We start from the raw sequence: 21888 nt of genomic DNA, 5'->3' as shown, positions 1-21888 counted from the left end.
GGTTTCATCCCAGGGATGCAGGGATGGTTCAATATACGCAAATCCATCAACGTAATCCAGTATATAAACAAACTCAAAGACAAAAGCCACATGGTCATCTCCTTAGATGCGGAAAAAGCATTTGACAAGATCCAACACCCATTCATGATAAAAGTCTTGGAAAGATCAGGAATTCAAGGCCCATACCTAAACATGATAAAAGCAATCTACAGCAAACCAGTAGCCAACATCAAAGTAAATGGTGAGAAGCTTGAAGCAATCCCTCTAAAATCAGGGACTAGACAAGGCTGTCCACTTTCTCCATACCTATTCAACATTGTACTTGAAGTCCTACCCAGAGCAATTCGACAACAAAAGGAGATCAAAGGGATACAAATTGGAAAAGATGAAGTCAAAATATCACTCTTTGCAGATGATATGATAGTATATATAAGTGACCCTAAAAATTCCACCAGAGAACTTCTAAGCCTGATAAACAGCTTCGGTGAAGTAGCTGGATATAAAATTAACTCAAACAAATCAATGGCCTTGCTCTACACAAAGAATAAACAGGCTGAGAATGAAATTAGGGAAACAACACCCTTCTCAATAGTCACAAATAATATAAAATATCTTGGCGTGACTCTAACTAAGGAAGTGAAAGATCTGTAAAATAAAAATTTCAAGTCTCTGAAGAAAGAAATTATAAAAGATCTCAGAAGATGGAAAGATCTCCCATGTTCATGGATTGGCAGGATCAACATTGTAAAAATGGCTATCTTGCCAAAAGCAATCTACAGATTCAATGCAATCCCCATCAAAATTCCAAATCAATTCTTCAACGAATTAGAAAGTGCAATCTGCAAATTCATCTGGAATAACAAAAACCCTAGGATAGCAAAAACTCTTCTCAAGGATAAAAGAACCTCTTGTGGAATCACCATGCCGGACCTAAAGCTCTACTACAGAGCAATTGTGAAAAAAACTGCATGGTATTGGTATAGTGACAGACAAATAGACCAATGGAATAGAATTGAAGACCCAGAAATGAACCCACACACCTATGGTCACTTGATCTTCGACAAGGGAGCTAAAAACATCCAGTGGAAGAAAGACAGCATTTTCAACAAATGGTGCTGGCACAACTGGTTGTTAACATGTAGAAGAATGCGAATCGATCCATTCCTATCTCCTTGTACTAAGGTCAAGTCTAAGTGGATCAAGGAACTACACATAAAACCAGAGACACTGAAACTTATAGAGGAGAAAGTGGGGAAAAGCCTTGAAGATATGGGCACAGGGGAAAAATTCCTGAATAGAACAGTAATGGCTTGTGCTGTAAGATCGAGAATTGACAAGTGGGACCTCATGAAACTGCAAAGCTTCTGCAAGGCTAAAGACACCATCAATAAGACAAAAAAACCACCAACAGATTGGGAAAGGATCTTCACCTATCCTAAATCAGATAAGGGACTAATATCCAATATATATAAATAACTCAAGAAGGTGGACTCCAGAAAGTCAAATAACCCCATTAAAAAATGGGGCTCAGAGCTGAACAAAGAATTCTCACCTGAGGAATACCTAAAGGCTGAGAAGCACCTGAAAAAATGTTCAACATCCTTAATCATCAGGGAAATGCAAATCAAAACAACCCTGAGATTCCACTTCACTCCAGTCAGAACGGCTAAGATCAAAAATTCAGGTGACAGCAGATGCTGGCGAGGATGTGGAGAAAGAGGAACACTCCTCCATTGTTGGTGGGATTGCAAGCTTGTACAACCACTCTGGAAATCAGTCTGGCGGTTCCTCAGAAAATTGGACATAGTACTACCGGAGGATCCAGCAATACCTCTCCTGGGCATATATCCAGAAGATGTCCCAACTGGTAAAAAGGACACATACTCCACTATGTTCATAGCAGCCCTATTTATAATAGCCAGAAGCTGGAAAGAACCCAGATGTCCCTCAACAGAGGAATGGATACAGAAATTATGGTACATTTACACAATGGAGTACTACTCAGCTATTAAAAAGAATGAATTTATGAAATTCCTAGCCAAATGGATGGACCTGGAGGGCATCATCTTGAGTGAAGTAACACAATCACAAAAGAACTCACACAATATGTATTCATTGATAAGTGGATATTAGCCCAAAACTTAGGATACCCAAGATATAAGATACAATTTGATAAATGCATGAAACTCAAGAAGAATGAAGACCAAAGTGTGGACACTGTGCACCTTCTTAGAATTGGGAACAAAACACCCAGGGAAGGAGTTACAGAGACAAAGTTCGTAGCTGTGATGAAAGGATGGACCATTTAGAGACTGCTGTATCCAGGGATCCGTCCCATAATCAGCTTCTAAACGCTGACACCATTGCATACACTAGCAAGATTTTGCTGAAAGGACCCAAATATAGCTGTCTCTTGTGAGACGATGCCGGGGCCTAGCAAACACAGGAGTGGATGTTCACAGTCAGCTATTGGATGTATCACAGGGCTCCCAATGGAGAAGCTAGAGAAAGTACCCAAGGAACTAAAGGGATCTGCAACCCTATTGTTGGAACAACATGATGTACTAACCAGAACCCCGGAGCTCTTGTCTCTAGCTGCATATGTATCGAAAGATGGCCTAGTCGGCCATCAATGGAAAGAGAGGCCCATTGGACTTGCAAACTTTATATGCCCCAATATAGGGGAATGCCAGGGCCAAAAGAATGGGAATGGGTGGGTAGGGAAGTGGGGGGCGCTATGGGGGACTTTTGGGATAGCATTGGAAATGTAATTGAGGAAAATATGTAATAAAAATATTAAAAATCAAAAAAAAAAAAGAAAATATGGTATACCCACACAGTGGAATTTTATGCAGTCATAAGAAAGAATGAAACCACATTTGCTGTAGGAAAATAAAATCAAATAAGGGTCATTATATTAAATGAATTATTAGACCCAGAAAAAAAAAAATTCAGGTGACAGCAGATGCTGGCAAGGATGTGGAGAAAGAGGAACACTCCTCCATTGTTGGTGGGATTGCAAGCTTGTACAACCACTCTGGAAATCAGTCTGGCGGTTCCTCAGAAAATTGGACATAGTACTACCGGAGGATCCAGCAATACCTCTCCTGGGCATATATCCAGAAGATGTCCCAACCGGTAAAAAGGACACATGCTCCACTATGTTCATAGCAGCCCTATTTATAATAGCCAGAAGCTGGAAAGAACCCAGATGTCCCTCAACAGAGGAATGGATACAGAAATTATGGTACATTTACACAATGGAGTACTACTCAGCTATTAAAAAGAATGAATTTATGAAATTCCTAGCCAAATGGATGGACCTGGAGGGCATCATCCTGAGTGAAGTAACACAATCACAAAAGAACTCACACAATATGTATTCATTGATAAGTGGATATTAGCCCAAAACTTAGGATACCCAAGATATAAGATACAATTTGCTAAACGCATGAAACTCAAGAAGAATGAAGACCAAAGTGTGGACACTGTGCACCTTCTTAGAATTGGGAACAAAACACCCAGGGAAGGAGCTACAGAGACAAAGTTCGTAGCTGTGATGAAAGGATGGACCATTTAGAGACTGCTGTATCCAGGGATCCGTCCCATAATCAGCTTCTAAATGCTGACACCATTGCATACACTAGCAAGATCTTGCTGAAAGGACCCAAATATAGCTGTCTCTTGTGAGACGATGCCGGGGCCTAGCAAACACAGGAGTGGATGTTCACAGTCAGCTATTGGATGTATCACAGGGCTCCCAATGGAGAAGCTAGAGAAAGTACCCAAGGAGCTAAAGGGATCTGCAACCCTATTGTTGGAACAACATGATGTACTAACCGGAACCCTGGAGCTCTTGTCTCTAGCTGCATATGTATCGAAAGATGGCCTAGTCGGCCATCAATGGAAAGAGAGGCCCATTGGACTTGCAAACTTTATATGCCCCAATATAGGGGAATGCCAGGGCCAAAAGAATGGGAATGGGTGGGTAGGGAAGTGGGGGGCGCTATGGGGGACTTTTGGGATAGTATTGGAAATGTAATTGAGGAAATTATGTAATAAAAATATTAAAAAAAAAAAAAAAAAAAAAAAAAAAAAAAAATCCTCAATAAAGTTCTTGCTAACCAAATCCAAGAACACATCAAAACAATCATCCATCCTGACCAAGTAGGTTTCATCCAAGGAATGCAGGGATGGTTCAATATACGGAAATCCATTAACGTAATCCAGTATATAAACAAACTCAAAGACAAAAACCACATGGTCATCTCGTTAGATGCGGAAAAAGCATTTGACAAGATCCAACACCCATTCATGATAAAAGTCTTGGAAAGATCAGGAATTCAAGGCCCATACCTAAACATGATAAAAGCAATCTACAGCAAACCAGTAGCCAACGTCAAAGTAAATGGTGAGAAGCTTGAAGCAATCCCTCTAAAATCAGGGACTAGACAAGGCTGTCCACTTTCTCCATACCTATTCAACATAGTACTTGAAGTCCTAGCCAGAGCAATTCGACAACAAAAGGAGATCAAAGGGATACAAATTGGAAAAGATGAAGTCAAAATATCACTTTTTGCAGATGACATGATAGTATATATAAGTGACCCTATAAATTCCACTAGAGAACTCCTAAGCCTGATAAACAGCTTCGGTGAAGTAGCTGGATATAAAATTAACTCAAACAAATCAATGGCCTTTCTCTACACAAAGAATAAACAGGCTGAGAAAGAAATTAGGGAAACAACACTCTTCTCAATAGTCACAAATAATATAAAATATCTTGGCGTGACTCTAACTAAGGAAGTGAAAGATCTGTATAATAAAAACTTCAAGTCTCTGAAGAAAGAAATTATAGAAGATCTCAGAAGATGGAAAGATCTCCCATGCTCATGGATTGGCAGGATCAACATTGTAAAAATGGCTATCTTGCCAAAAGCAATCTACAGATTCAATGCAATCCCCATCAAAATTCCAAATCAATTCTTCAACGAATTAGAAAGTGCAATCTGCAAATTCATCTGGAATAACAAAAAACCTAGGATAGCAAAAACTCTTCTCAAGGATAAAAGAACCTCTGGTGGAATCACCATGCCGGACCTAAAGCTTTACTACAGAGCAATTGTGATAAAAACTGCATGGTACTGGTATAGTGACAGACAAATAGACCAATGGAATAGAATTGAAGACTCAGAAATGAACCCACACACCTACGGTCACTTGATCTTTGACAAGGGAGCTAAAAACATCCAGTGGAAGAAAGACAGCATTTTCAACAAATGGTGCTGGCACAACTGGTTGTTAACATGTAGAAGAATGCGAATCGATCCATTCCTATCTCCTTGTACTAAGGTCAAGTCTAAGTGGATCAAGGAACTTCACATAAAACCAGAGACACTGAAACTTATAGAGGAGAAAGTGGGGAAAAGCCTTGAAGATATGGGCACAGGGGAAAAATTCCTGAATAGAACAGTAATGGCTTGTGCTGTAAGATCGAGAATTGACAAGTGGGACCTCATGAAACTGCAAAGCTTTTGCAAGGCTAAAGACACCATCAATAAGACAAAAAAACCACCAACAGATTGGGAAAGGATCTTCACCTATCCTAAATCAGATAAGGGACTAATATCCAATATATATAAAGAACTCAAGAAGGTGGACTCCAGAAAGTCAAATAACCCCATTAAAAAATGGGGCTCAGAACTGAACAAATAATTCTCACCTGAGGAATACCGAATGGCAGAGAAGCACCTGAAAAAATGTTCAACATCCTTAATCATCAGGGAAATGCAAATCAAAACAACCCTGAGATTCCACCTCACACCAGTCAGAATGGCTAAGATCAAAAATTCAGGTGACAGCAGATGCTGGCGAGGATGTGGAAAAAGAGGAACACTCCTCCATTGTTGGTGGGATTGCAAGCTTGTACAACCACTCTGGAAATCAGTCTGGCGGTTCCTCAGAAAATTGGACATAGTATTACCGGAGGATCCAGCAATACCTCTCCTGGACATATATCCAGAAGATGTCCCAACCGGTAAAAAGGACACATGCTCCACTATGGTCATAGCAGCCCTATTTATAATAGCCAGAAGCTGGAAAGAACCCAGATGTCCCTCAACAGAGGAATGGATAAAGAAATTATGGTACATTTACACAAAGGAGTACTACTCAGCTATTAAAAAGAATGAATTTATGAAATTTCTAGCCAAATGGATGGACCTGGAGGGCATCATCTTGAGTGAAGTAACACAATCACAAAAGAACTCACACAATATGTATTCACTGATAAGTGGATATTAGCCCAAAACTTAGGATACCCAAGATATAAGATACAATTTGCTAAACGCATGAAACTCAAGAAGAATGAAGACCAAAGTGTGGACACTGTGCACCTTCTTAGAATTGGGAACAAAACACGCAGGGAAGGAGTTACAGAGACAAAGTTCGTAGCTGTGATGAAAGGATGGACCATTTAGAGACTGCCGTATCCAGGGATCCATCCCATAATCAGCTTCTAAATGCTGACAACATTGCATACACTAGCAAGATTTTGCTGAAAGGACCCAAATATAGCTGTCTCTTGTGAGACGATGCTGGGGCCTAGCAAACACAGGAGTGGATGTTCACAGTCAGCTATTGGATGTATCACAGGGCTCCCAATGGAGAAGCTAGAGTAAGTACCCAAGGAGCTAAAGGGATCTGCAACCCTATTGTTGGAACAACATGATGTACTAACTAGAACCCCGGAGCTCTTGTCTCTAGCTGCATATGTATCGAAAGATGGCCTAGTCAGCCATCAATGGAAAGAGAGGCCCATTGGACTTGCAAACTTTATATGCCCCAATATAGGGGAATGCCAGGGCCAAAAGAATGGGAATGGGTGGGTAGGGAAGTGGGGGGCGCTATGGGGGACTTGTGGGATAGCATTGGAAATGTAATTGAGGAAAATATGTAATAAAAATATTAAAAAAAAAAAAGAATGAATTTATGAAATTTCTAGCCAAATGGATGGACCTGGAGGGCATCATCTTGAGTGAAGTAACACAATCACAAAAGAACTCACACAATATGTATTCACTGATAAGTGGATATTAGCCCAAAACTTAGGATACCCAAGATATAAGATACAATTTGCTAAACGCATGAAACTCAAGAAGAATGAAGACCAAAGTGTGGACACTGTGCACCTTCTTAGAATTGGGAACAAAACACGCAGGGAAGGAGTTACAGAGACAAAGTTCGTAGCTGTGATGAAAGGATGGACCATTTAGAGACTGCCGTATCCAGGGATCCATCCCATAAGCAGCTTCTAAATGCTGACACCATTGCATACACTAGCAAGATTTTGCTGAAAGGACCCAAATATAGCTGTCTCTTGTGAGATGATGCCGGGGCCTAGCAAACACAGGAGTGGATGTTCACAGTCAGCTATTGGATGTATCACAGGGCTCCCAATGGAGAAGCTAGAGAAAGTACCCAAGGAGCTAAAGGGATCTGCAACCCTATTGTTGGAACAACATGATGTACTAACCAGAACCCCAGAGCTCTTGTCTCTAGCTGCATATGTATGGAAAGATGACCTAGTCGGCCATCAATGGAAAGAGAGGCCCATTGGACTTGCAAACTTTATATGCCCCAATATAGGGGAATGCCAGGGCCAAAAGAATGGGAATGGGTGGGTAGGGAAGTGGGGGGCGCTATGGGGGACTTTTGGGATAGCATTGGAAATGTAATTGAGGAAAATATGTAATAAAAATATTAAAAATCAAAAAAAATGTATACATAAATGCTAATAAAATTATTAATGAAAAAAAAAAAAAACCAGAGACACTGAAACTTATAGAGGAGAAAGTGGGGAAAAGCCTTGAAGATATGGGCACAGGGGAAAAATTCCTGAATAGAACAGTAATGGCTTGCGCTGTAAGATCGAGAATTGACAAGTGGGACCTCATGAAACTACAAAGCTTCTGCAAGGCTAAAGACACCATCAATAAGACAAAAAAAACCACCAACAGATTGGGAAAGGATCTTCACCTATTCTAAATCAGATAAGGGACTAATATCCAATATATATAAAGAACTCAAGAAGGTGGACTCCAGAAAGTCAAATAACCCCATTAAAAAATGGGGCTCAGAACTGAACAAATAATTCTCACCTGAGGAATACCGAATGGCAGAGAAGCACCTGAAAAAATGTTCAACATCCTTAATCATCAGGTAAATGCAAATCAAAACAATCCTGAGATTCCACCTCACACCAGTCAGAATGGCTAAGATCAAAAATTCAGGTGACAGCAGATGCTGGCGAGGATGTGGAGAAAGAGGAACACTCCTCCATTGTTGGTGGGATTGCAAGCTTGTACAACCACTCTGGAAATCAGTCTGGCGGTTCCTCAGAAAATTGGACATAGTACTACCGGAGGATCCAGCAATACCTCTCCTGGGCATATATCCAGAAGATGTCCCAACCGGTAAAAAGGACACATGCTCCACTATGTTCATAGCAGCCCTATTTATAATAGCCAGAAGCTGGAAAGAACCCAGATGTCCCTCAATAGAGGAATGGATACAGAAATTATGGTACATTTACACAATGGAGTACTACTCAGCTATTAAAAAGAATGAATTTATGAAATTCCTAGCCAAATGGATGGACCTGGAGGGCATCATCTTGAGTGAGGTAACACAATCACAAAAGAACTCACACAATATGTATTCACTGATAAGTGGATATTAGCCCAAAACTTAGGATACCCAAGATATCAGATACAATTTGCTAAACGCATGAAACTCAAGAAGAATGAAGACCAAAGTGTGGACACTGTGCACCTTCTTAGAATTGGGAACAAAACACCCAGGGAAGGAGTTACAGAGACAAAGTTCGTAGCTGTGATGAAAGGATGGACCATTTAGAGACTGCCGTATCCAGGGATCCATCCCATAAGCAGCTTCTAAATGCTGACACCATTGCATACACTAGCAAGATTTTGCTGAAAGGACCCAAATATAGCTGTCTCTTGTGAGATGATGCCGGGGCCTAGCAAACACAGGAGTGGATGTTCACAGTCAGCTATTGGATGTATCACAGGGCTCCCAATGGAGAAGCTAGAGAAAGTACCCAAGGAGCTAAAGGGATCTGCAACCCTATTGTTGGAACAACATGATGTACTAACCAGAACCCTGGAGCTCTTGTCTCTAGCTGCATATGTATCGAAAGATGGCCTAGTCGGCCATCACTGGAAAGAGAGGCCCATTGGACTTGCAAACTTTATATGCCCCAATATAGGGGAATGCCAGGGCCAAAAGAATGGGAATGGGTGGGTAGGGAAGTGGGGGGCGCTATGGGGGACTTTTGGGATAGCATTGGAAATGTAACTGAGGAAAATATGTAATAAAAATATTAAAAATTAAAAAATAAAAAAAAATACAGTTAACCAGGAAAAAAAAAAAAAAAAAAAAAAACAAGTAGCCCACGGAACTACAAATAGACTGGGCTAAAAAGGAAATTCCTTCCATCACATAATAGTCAAAAAAAATGCACAAAACAAACAAAGAATATTTAAAGCAGTAAGGGGGTTCCAGAATTCCACCTAGACTGGTCTGTGCATGGAAGAGTGTGGACTGCAGAAGCTAACAGCTTCTGGGATAGGCTGAAGCCACAGAGCTTCTGGGGCAGACCAAGTTTCAGGCTCCAGACATCTGGGCACCTTCCCTGCCAGAGGAGAGGTGTCCGCCCAACCCGAGAGGGCTTTGCCACAGCATCTGGGGGAGCTATCTTGGGTTCCTGGATTCCACCAAGACTGGTCTGCACAGGTGAGAGTGTGGACTGCAGAGGCTAACAGCTTCTGGGACAGGCAAAAGACAGAGAGTTTATGGGGCAGAACATGATTCAGGCTCCAGATATCGGGGCACCTTCTCTGCAAGAGGAGAGGTGTTCTCCCCACCCAGGAGGATTTTTCCACAGCATAAGGGGGAGATATTTTGGTTCCCAGATCCCAACGAGACTAGCCTGCATGGGTGAGAACGTGGACTACAGAAGCTACACAGTTTCTGGGACAAGCCCTGTTTAAGGCCATCATCTTCTGCTAGGAGGAAGGTGCAAACTCCAGATATCTGTCCACCTTCCCTGCAAGAGGAGAGCTTGCCTGCAGAGAGTGCTCTAACCACTAAAACTGGGGAGAGAGCTAGTCTTCCAGGTCTGCTGATAGAGGCTAACAGAATCACGAGAGGAACAAGCTCCAACCAGCTACAACTATAACAACTAACTCCAGAGATTATCAGATGGCGAAAGGCAAACATAAGAATCTTACCTAACAGAAACCAAGACCACTCACCATCATCAGAACCCAGCACTCCCACCTCAGCCAGATCTGGGTACACCAACACACCCGAAAAGCTACACCCAGATTTAAAAGCATATCTCATGATGATGGTCGAGGACATCAAGAAGGACTTTAATAACTCACTTAAAGAAATACAGGAGAACACTGCTAAAGAGATACAAGTCCTTGAAGAAAAACAGGAAAACACAACCAAACAGGTAGAAGTCCTTAAAGAAAAACAGGAAAACACATCCAAACAGGTGATGGAAATGAACAAAACCATACTAGACCTAAAAAGGGAAGTAGACACAATAAAGAAAACCCAAAGTGAGGCAACGCTGGAGATAGAAACCCTGGGAAGGAAATCTGGAACCATAGATGCAAGCATCAGCAACAGAATACAAGAGATGGAAGAGAGAATCTCAGGTGCAAAAGATTCCATAGAGAACATTGGCACAACAATCAAAGAAAATACAAAACGCAAAAGGATCCTAACTCAAAACATTCAGGAAATACAGGACACAATGAGAAGACCAAACCTACGGATAATAGGAGTTGATGAGAATGAAGATTTTCAACTCAAAGGACCAGCAAACATCTTCAACAAAATTATAGAAGAAAACTTCCCAAATCTAAAGAAAGACATGCCCATGAACATACAAGAAGCCTACAGAACACCAAATAGACTGGACCAGAAAAGAAATTCCTCCCGACACATAATAATCAGAACAACAAATGCACTAAATAAAGACAGAATATTAAAAGCAGGAAGGGAGAAAGGTCAAGTAACATATAAAGGCAGGCCTATTAGAATTACACCAGACTTTTCACCAGAGACTATGAAAGCCAGAAGAGCCTGGACAGATGTTATACAGACACTAGAAGAACACAAATGCCAGCCCAGGCTATTATACCCAGCCAAACTCTCAATTACCATAGATGGAGAAACCAAAGTATTCCATGACAAAACCAAATTCACACATTATCTTTCCACGAATTCAGCCGTTCAAAGGATAATAGCAGAAAAAAACCGATACAAGGAAGGAAATCAAGCCCTAGAAAAGCAAGAAAGTAATCCCTCAACAAACCAAAAAGAAGACAGCCACAAGAACAGAATGCCAACTCTAACAACAAATATAAAAGGAAGCAACAATTACTTTTCCTTAATATCTCTTAATATCAATGGACTCAATTCCCCAATAAATAGACATAGACTAACAGACTGGCTACACAAACAGGACCGAACATTCTGCTGCTTACAGGAAACCAATCTCAGGGAAAAAGACAGACACTACCTCAGAGTGAAAGGCTGGAAAACAATTTTCCAAGCAAATGGTATGAAGAAACCAGCTGTAGTAGCCATTCTAATATCGAATAAAATCGATTTCCAACCCAAAGTTATCAAAAAGACAAGGAGGGACACTTCATACTCATCAAAGGTAAAATCCTGCAAGAGGAACTCTCAATTCTGAATATCTATGCTCCAAATGCAAGGGCGGCCAAAGTTGTACTACAGATCAATTGTGATAAAAACTGCATGGTACTGGTATAGTGACAGACAAGTAGACCAATGGAATAAAATTGAAGACGCAGAAATGAACTCACACACCTATGGCCACTTGATCTTTGACAAGGGAGCTATAACCATCCAATGGAAAAAAGAGAGCATTTTCAACAAATGGTGCTGGCACAACTGGTGGTTATCATGTAGAAGAATGTGAATTGTTCCATTCCTATCTCCTTGTACTAAGGTCAAATCTAAGTGGATCAAGGAACTCCATATAAAACCAGAGGCAGTGAAACTTATTAGAGGAGAAAGTGGGGAAAGCCTCGAAGATATGGGCACAGGGGAACAATTCCTGAATAGAACAGCAATGGCTTGTGCTGTATGATTGAGAATTGACAAATGGGACCTCATAAAATTGCAAAGCTTCTGTAAGGCAAAAGACACCGTCAATAAGACAAAAAAACCACCAACAGATTGGGAAAGGATCTTTACCTATCCTAAATCAGATAAGGGTCTAATATCCAATATATATAAGGAACTCAAGAAGGTGGACTCCAGAAAGTCAAATAACCCCATTAAAAAATGGGGCTCAGAACTGAACAAAGAATTCTCACCTGAAGAATACCAAATGGCAGAGAAGCACCTGAAAAAATGTGCAACATCCTTAATCATCTGGGAAATGCAAATCAAAACAACCCTGAGATTCCACCTCACACCAGTCAGAATGGCTAAGATCAAAAATTCAGGTGACAGCAGATGCTGGCGAGGATGTGGAGAAAGAGGAACACTCCTCCATTGTTGGTGGGATTGCAAGCTTGTACAACCACTCTGGAAATCAGTCTGGCGGTTCCTCAGAAAATTGGACATAGTACTACCGGAGGATCCAGCAATACCTCTTCTAGGTATATATCCAGAAGATGTCCCAACCGGTAAGAAGGACACATGCTCCACTATGTTCATAGCAGCCCTATTTATAATAGCCAGAAACTGGAAAGAACCCAGATGCCCCTCAACAGAGGAATGGATACAGAAAATGTGGTACATTTACAGGATGGAGTACTACTCAGCTATTAAAAAAAATGAATTTATGAAATTCCTAGGCAAATGAATGGACCTGGAGGGCATTATACTGATTGAGGTAACCTAATCACAAAAGAACTCACATGATATGTACTCACTGATAAGTGGATATTAGCCCAGCAACTTAGAATACCCAAGATACAAGATACAATTAGCAAAACACATGAAAATCAAGAAGAATGAAGACCAAAGTGTGGACTCTTTGTTCCTTTTTAGAACTGGGAACAAAACACCCACGGAAGGAGTTACAGAGATAAAGATTGGAGGTGAGACGAATGGATGGACCATCTAGAGATGGTCCTGGGGATCCATCCCATAATCAGCCTCCAAACACTGACACCATTGCATACACTAGCAAGATTTTGCTGAAAGGACCCTGATATAGCTGTCTCTTGTGAGGCTATGCCGGGGCCTGGCAAACACAGAAGTGGACAGTGTCCTCAATGGAGGAGCTAGAGAAAGTACCCAAGGAGCTAACGGTGTCTGCAACCCTATAGGTGGAACAACAATATGAACTACCCAGTACCCCCCCCGCCCCCGAGCTCGTGTCTCTAGCTGCATATGTATCAGAAGATGACCTAGTTGACCATCACTGGAAAGAGAGGCCCATTGGTCTTGCAAACTTTATATGCCTCAGTACAGGGCAACGCCAGGGCCAAGAAGTGGTTGTGGGGAAGGACGGAAGTGGGAAGGGAGGGTATTGGGGACTTTTGGGTTAGCATTGGAAATGTAAATGAAGAAAATACCTAATTAAAAAAATAATAATTAAAAAAAGCATTAAGGCAAAAACGTCAAGTATATAAAAGCAGACCTGACAGAATCACACCAGACTTCTGATCAGAGACTATGAAAACTAGAAAATCCAGGGCAGATGTCACATAGACCCCAAGAGAACACAACTGCCAGCCTAGGTTAATATATCCACCAAACTCTCAATTACCGTAGATGGAAAACTGGAGATATTCCATGACAAAACCAAATATAAATAATATCTTCCCACAAATCCAGCACAACAAAGGATAACCGATGGAAAACAACAACACAAGAGGGAAATTACATCCTAGAAAATGCAAGCAAGTAATCTTCTTTCAACAAACCCAAAAGAAGATATCCACACAAATATAATTCCACCTCTAACAACAAAAATAACAGGAAGCAACAATCACTATTCCTTAATATCTTTTAATATCAATGGACTCAATTCCCCGATAAAAAGAAGTAGACTAATAGACAGGATTCAACATTTTGCTGCATACAGGAAATGTGCCTCAGTGACAAAGACAGACACTACCTCAGAGTAATAGATGGAAAAACAGTTTTCCAAGCAAATGGTTCCTAGAAACAAGCTGGAGTAGCCATTCTAATATCAAATAAAACCGACATTAAACCAAAAGTTATTGAAATGATTCCACTCTGCAAAACAATCTGCCAGTTCCTCAGAAAATTGGACATAGGTATACAGAGGAATGGATACAGAAAATGTGGTACACTTACAAAATGGAATACTACTCAGCTGTTAAGAAATGTCTTCATGGGGCTGGAGAGATGGCTCAGCTGTTAAAGGCTAGGCTCACAACCAAAAATATAAGAAATGACTTCATGAAATTCACAGGCATATGGATGAATCTAGAAAACATCATGCTGACTGAGCTAACTCAGTCACAAAAGAGTGTACATGGTATATACTCACTGATAAGTGTATATTAGGCAAAGAGCATGGAATACCCAAGATACAACTCATGACCACATAAAGCTCAAGGGGAAGGAAGACCAAAGAGTGGATGCTTCAGTCCTACTTAGAAGGGGGAACAAAATAATCAAGGGAAGTAGAGGGTGGGAGGGATTTGGAAGGAAGAGAATAGAGGGAAGGCAAAAGGAGGAGTAGAATCAGGTATAGGAAGAGATTGAGGAGACATACAGAGGATCAAGAATTTGAACAGAGTTGTGTAGCAATGGGGTATTGGGGAACTGGGGGTAGCAACCATAAAGTCCCAGATGCCAGGAAATCAAAAACCTCCCAGGACCCCACAGGGATGACATTACCTGAAATACCCAATAAAGGGGAGGGAGAATCTGTACAGACCATATCCAGAGGTTAGGCATGCTCCCCTGGTAGAGGGATAGGGCCACCCACCCATCTCCAAAATTTTAACCTAGAATTGCTCCTGTCTAAAGTAAATATGGGGACAAAGAGTGGAACAGAGACTAAAGGAAAGGGCATCCAGAGACTGCCCCACCTGGCTATCCATCCCACATACAGACACTAAACTCAGACACTATTTGCTGATGCCAAGTAGTGCTTGCTGACAAGAGCCTAATACAGCTGTCTCCTGAGAGGCTCTGCCAGATCCTGACCAATACTGATGAGGATACTCACAGCCAACTATCAGACTGAGCACAGGGACCCCAATGGAGGAGTTAAGGGAAGGACTAAAAGAGCTGAAGGGGCCTTATCTGGTATCAATGGGAAGGGAGGGGCTTGGTCCTGTGAAGGCTTGATGCCCCAGTGTAGAGGGATGCTAGGGATGGGAGGCAGGAGTGAGTTGGTGCATAGGGGAGCACCCTCACAGAAACAGGGTAAGAGGGGATGGTATAGGGGTTTTACAGAAGGGAAGCTGGGGAAGGGGATAACATTTTAAATGTAAATAAATAAAATATCCAATTAAAAAATAAAGTTATAAAAAATATTTTTTAAAGATTTATTTATTATTATAATCTAAGAATACTGTAGCTGTCTTCAGACATACCAGAAAAGGACATGAGCTCTCATTACAGATGGTTGTGAGCCACCATGTGGTTGCTGGGATTTGAACTCAGGACCTCCAGAAGATCAGTCAGTGCTTTTAACCACTGAGCCATCTCTCCGGCCCATAAAAAATATTTTATAAAAAAGACAAAAAAAATTTTAAAACAAAGATACATAGGGTGGTGGTGGTACATGCCTTTAATCTCAGCACTCTGGAGGTAAAGGAAGGTGGATCTCTTCTTAGTTCAAAGCATGCTTGATCTACAAGTCGAGTCCAGGACAGCCAGGACTACATATTGATACCTTGTGTGGTGGTTTGAACATGCTTGCCCCATAGGGAGTGGTACTGTTGAGAGGTGTGGCCTTTTGGAGGAAGTGTGTCATTATGGGAGTGAGCTTTGAAGCTCTACCCAGTGCAGAAGAGTCATTTTTCTCCTGGCTGCAGTCAGATGAAGATGTATAACTCTCAGCTCTACCTGTGCCTTGCCTGCCTGGATACTGCCATGCTCCCACCTTGATGATAATGGACTGAACCTCTGAACCTGTAAGCCAGCCCCAATTAAATGTTGTTTTTTTATAAGAGTTGCCTTGGTCATGGTGTCTGTTCACAGCAGTAAAACCCTAAGACACCCTGTCTTGAAAAGGCCAAAGCAAACAAACAAAACAACAAAGATATGCATGGTAGCTTACATCACTTATACACTTATAATCCCAAAACTGGGCAGATCTCTGATACCTAGTAGCCAGTTAGCCTACCCAACTTATCTTGTTCCAAGCTAAGGAGAGACCCTGTCTCAAAAAACCAAAGTGAATGGCACCCAAGGAATAACACTAAAGGTTGATCTCTGGCCTCAACACCCCAGCCACACATGTGCATTTATACTCATGCATGCATGTCCACACATGTACACACATGTATCTGTAGACACACAAACATAAACACATACACATATGTTGTTAAAATTAAATAGAACTTCCATATGACACAGCTATACCACTATTAGCACTCCAAATCAGCATTCTAGAGAGATACTTTCATATCTATGTCTGAAGCACAGACATTCACAGTATGTGCTTCTCTGCAACAGATGAGTGCACAATATGGAAAAGAAGCATGAAACTGTGTCATTGTTTAGGAAAGAGTACTGCTAGAATCATCATATTAAAAGTAAAATATTCCAGACTTAAAAATATAAAACCAAGAATACATAAATATAGAGTGACATATATAGAGATATCATTTATATAAAAATAAAGAGTGACTATGAGAAAGGGGACTAGGGTGATTGGTGTTGGAATAAGAAAGGGTAAAAGGAGATAACTGTTCAATACACAGTATATGCTTAAATCTCTGTTATAAAATCCATCACCTTATATAATAAGTATATTCCAATAAAATTTTATGCTTAAAAAAAAAACGGTGGCAGCAAGAAAACTCTCAGGAAGAGTAGCCGATAATTCCTGAGAGTAGAATAGAAAAGGAAAACCTTGGCAGCCAGAGAAACTATAGTTATAGAGTTCCAACGTCCATACAACAGAAATTCCAGAAAAGGAAAATGAAGAGAATAAGGTGGAGGGAAAAAAAAGTTGGACTGGAAGTCTCAGTTTCAGAATGATCAACAAGTGCCAGGTTACAGCTCAGTATTAGAATATTTGCCTAGTATATTATAAAGCCCTTAGGTTCTACACCTACCTTTACCACAAGTCTAAAGAAGTATTATTCAAAATACCAAGATATTGAGTGACAATAATGCTAGTAAACAAACTCCTTCAAGAATTAGTCCCCATGTCTTTCTGAAGAAGAGAGTCAAACTGTAATCATATTTGTTCTAGAAATCAAAAAAACAGTAAAGTGGTATCTTCAATTTTCTGAGAATAATTATTTCTTCTTTTATATATTTATATTTTTTATTAGGTATTTTCTTCATTTACATTTCAAATGCTATCCCAAAAGTCCCCCATGCCCTCCCCCACTACTTCCCTCCCACCCACTCCCACTTCTTGGCACTGGCGTTCCCCTGTACTGAGGCATATAAAGTTTGCAAGACCAATGGGCCTCTCTTTCCACTGATGGCCGACTAGGCCATCTTCTGATTCATATGCAGCTAGAGACACGAGCTCCAGGGGGTACTGGTTAGTTCATAATGTTGTTCCACCTATAGGGTTGCAGATCCCTTTAGCTCCTTGGGTACTTTCTCTAGCTCCTCCATTGGGGACCCTGTGATCCATGCAATAGCTGACTGTGAGCAGTCACTTCTGTGTTTGCCAGGCCCCGGCATAGCCTCACAAGAGACAGCTATATCAGGGTCCTTTCAGCAAAATCTTGCTTGTGTATGCAATGGTGTCAGTGTTTGGAGGCTGATTATGGGATGGATCCCTGGATATGGCAGTCTCTAGATGGTCCATCCTTTTTGTCTCAGCTCCAATCTTAGTCTCTTTAACTCCTTCCATGGGTGTTTTGTTCCCAATTCTAAGAAGGGGCAAAGTGTCCACACTTTGGTCTTCCTTCTTCTTGAGTTTCATGTGCTTTGCAAATTGTATCTTGTATCTTGAGTATTCTAAGTTTCTGGGCTAATATCCACTTATCAGTGAGTACATATCATGTGAGTTCTTTTGTGATTGTGTTACCTCCCTCAGGATGAGACTTGGCCACCTTTACAATCAAAGCATTAGGGTACAATAAAGACTCTTACTCATGCAAGTTCTCAAAAACTTAGGCAAATATATGGCCTAACATATGTATTTTCTAAATTCCTTCTACCCAATAAAGGGTAAAAGAAGAAGGCCATGAAGTTAGAAAGATTGCTCAGCTGGTTACAGCTTTTGCAAAGGACGCAGGCTCCATTCTCAGAATCCCCATAGTGAGTCACAACCATTCAGTCTCCAGTTCCATGAGTCAATCACCTTATTCTGACCCCCATAAGCACCAGGTATTCAGATATTGTGCATACATACATATAGGCAAGACACACATACACATACAATTAAATAAATATTTTTAAAAGATTGGCATGTAGATAGGAAGACAGGCTACTGTAAGAAGTGTCCCCAAATGAGATGTACCTAGATACTGAGATGAAAGCTGTAAGCAGGTCAGAAACTTGAGAAATTATTTCTTTAGGATGAAATTTAAAGACACTCAATGTATGTAAACATATGAAAAAAAACAATATTTTTATGATCCCTAAAATCAGAAGAGGTTAAGGGGAAAAAAAAGCAAAGCATAAAGCCGGGCGTGGTGGCGCACGCCTTTAATCCCAGCACTCGGGAGGCAGAGGCAGGCGGATTTCTGAGTTCGAGGCCAGCCTGGTCTACAAAGTGAGTTCCAGGACAGCCAAGGCTACACAGAGAAACCCTGTCTCGAAAAACCAAAAAAAAAAAAAAAAAAAAAAAAAAAAAAGCAAAGCATATAGAAAATTGAGTAAAAAGATAATTGTAATAAAAACACAAGAGAAAGGAAAGCAACCATATTTTACTATATGTGCCATTTGCCCAGAGAAATTCCAGTCTTAATAATTGAGTTAAATATAACCAATCGATGAAACAAAAATTTACTGGAAGCTTTGGAGAAAAGAATTTCATGTGGTTATGGTCATGGGACAGGGAACCATGAAAGAGACCTAAATCTTCATTTTTCTAAAGCAGGAAGGAGCAAGGCAAGCATGTTATTTGGAGATAGGAAGGCAAATACCAGAAGTAGCTAAAAGTGGTTGCCTCTGGGGAACAACAAATATGTATTCCTATACAAAATGTGCGTATGTGTTTACTTTGGTTGAGAATGACTATTTCACACACACACACACACACACACACACACACACAAATAAATAAATAAATAAATAAATAAATAAATAAATAAATATTCAAGACAGAAAATGAATTTGTTAACGAGAAATATTCCAATATCTTCCAAAAGGAATATGTTTAATACTTAAATAATTAATACCTGGAAAAAGGCACATTCAGAATACTTCCTCCAAATTAACTCTGACCTGGGTTTATTCTGACAATATTTGGCATACATCTGAAAATCATCCTTCTGTAATAAAGCAAAATGCAAATATGTTACCAATTTACAAATATGAATTTTTGTTTTTAAAAAGGCTGAGGAAGACAGTGCGTGATCAACCATGATAGTGAGAATGAGACATAAAAAACCCTGCTTTGTGTTCCAAGGACAGCTTGCTCATTGAGCCAGACAACAGGATACATAATTCTACAAGCAATTTTAGAACCCCTGCTTATCAAACTTGACAGTTGAACAAATAAAAAAAACCTTATCTTTTTTTATTAGATATTTTCTATATTTACATTTCAAATGTTATCCCCTTTCCTAGTTTCCTCTCTGAAAATCCCCTGTCCTCTTCCCCCTCTCCCTGCTCCCCAACCCACCCACTTCCGAATCCTGGCCCTGGCATTCCCCTATACTGGGGTACAGAACCTTCACAGGACCAAGGGCCTCTCCTCCCATTGATGACAGACTGGGCCATCCTCTGCTACATATGCAGCTGGAGCCATGAGTCCCACCATGTGTACTCTAGCTCTGGGGGTACTGGTTAGTTTATATTGTTGTTCCTCCTATCAGGCTGCAAATCCTTCAGCGCCTTGAGTACTTTCTCTAGCTCCTTCATTGGAGACCCTGTGCTCAGTCCAATGGATGACTGTGAGCACCCCCTTCTGTATTTGCCAGGCACTGGCAGAGCCTCTCAGGAGACAGCTATATCAGGTTGCTGTCAGCAAGCTCTTGTTGACATCTGCAATAGTGTCTATGTTTGGTGGTTATTTATACGATGGATCCCCAGGTGGAGCACTTTCTGGATGGTCATTACTTCAGTCTATGCTCCAAACTTTGTCTTTGTAACTCCTTCCATGGGTATTTTGTAACCCCTTCTAAGAAGGATCAAAGTATCTACACTTTGGTCTTCCTTCTTCTTTAGTTTCATGTGTTTTCCAAATTGTATCTGAGTTTCTGGGTTAATATCCACTTATCAGTGAGTGCATATCATGTGTGTTCTTTTGTGATTGGGTTACCTCACTTAGGATGGTATACTCCAGATCCATCCATTTGTCTAAGAATTTCATGAATTCATTGGAAAACCCTTATCTTTTTAAACTAGTTATTATCATGATCTAACAGCTACCAATGTGCATTTTCTGTGATATTAGTCTGCTGGCTATCTAAATAAGGAGCTTGCAGCTAATTTCCAAGTTAGAAGTAGTCCTTGGTTCATCACTGAGACATCATCACATCTAAGCACGTGGTTACACAGTTTGCTCTCCCTGGAATCATCTTTCCCTGATCATCTTCTTTTTTTTTTTTTTTTTTTTTTTTTTGGTTTTTTCGAGACAGGGTTTCTCTGTGTAGCCCTGGCTGTCCTGGCACTCACTTTGTAGACCAGGCTGGCCTCGAACTCAGAAATCCGCCAGCCTCTGCCTCCCGAGTGCTGGGATTAAAGGCGTGCGCCACCACGCCCGGCCCCTGATCATCTTCTTTTGGTCTATCTGCTACTTACACATTAACTTTCATTCCATGAGTGTCTTCTATATAGCCACTGTTTATATCCTCAAGCTCTGGATGATTGGACTGATTTCCCATCAGAAGAAGATTAATTTTTCAAAAGGAGGAGAAACTAGATAACTTGTTGTAATTTAATAATGAAAAAGAATCTATGACTACATGATAAGACTCTCTCTGTCTTTTAAATTTTGTTTTGTTTTTTTAAAAGGCATCTTCTATTCTAACTTTAACCAAGCTAAGTTATTTTATCAATATGTTCCCATCTCTCACATCTTCATAGGTAGGGTGGTCCCTAGATTCTATTGCTACGACCTGAGTAATTGAAACACTTAATACCACAGAATACAAATATGCCCTGAATATCCCTTTTATTATTTTTCCAACGAAACAATTTTACATTAAGCACTTGCTGGAATTGATGAGTCTTCTCCAAAAACATAGAAATTAAAGGAAAAGGAAGGGGGTTATCTGTCCCCAAGGTTACTTTATACAAAAGATACTTTTTTAGTTGCCAATATTTTAAGTTAAAAGCAAATAATCAGACTAACCCTTTCCAGGAAGCAAGGTCCCACTCTTTCTGGAGCATCAGAGCAATCTTCCAGTCTGCTCATGAAAATGCTGTAGAATTTTTAGACAAAAGTTATTTATGACATATAATAATAAACAAGTGAGGAGCTCTTCTTTCCACACTTTTTGAAACAGGGCCTTTCTA

At 40.5% G+C, this 21888-nt stretch overlaps 1 protein-coding gene across 2 annotated transcripts in view; it reads right to left on the bottom strand.

Annotated features, from left to right (window-relative positions):
• Positions 1-21888, bottom strand: part of Mcf2 (MCF.2 cell line derived transforming sequence) — a 140725-nt gene that overhangs the window by 47709 nt on the left and 71128 nt on the right. For both annotated transcript variants that reach the window (XM_021153012.2, XM_021153014.3), the window contains 2 exons: positions 21725-21794; positions 19605-19697 (listed from right to left, as the gene is read on the bottom strand). In XM_021153012.2, coding sequence (XP_021008671.1) covers positions 19605-19697; positions 21725-21794 — 163 coding nt within the window. The remainder of the gene's footprint in view (positions 1-19604; positions 19698-21724; positions 21795-21888) is intronic.

The sequence above is a fragment of the Mus caroli genome, unplaced genomic scaffold, assembly GCF_978045245.1.
Source record: "Mus caroli unplaced genomic scaffold, Mus_caroli_1 scaffold_5, whole genome shotgun sequence".
NCBI lineage: Eukaryota > Metazoa > Chordata > Mammalia > Rodentia > Muridae > Mus > Mus caroli.
Note: the sequence above shows the minus strand (reverse complement) of the source record. Positions and strands in the feature narration are given on the sequence as shown.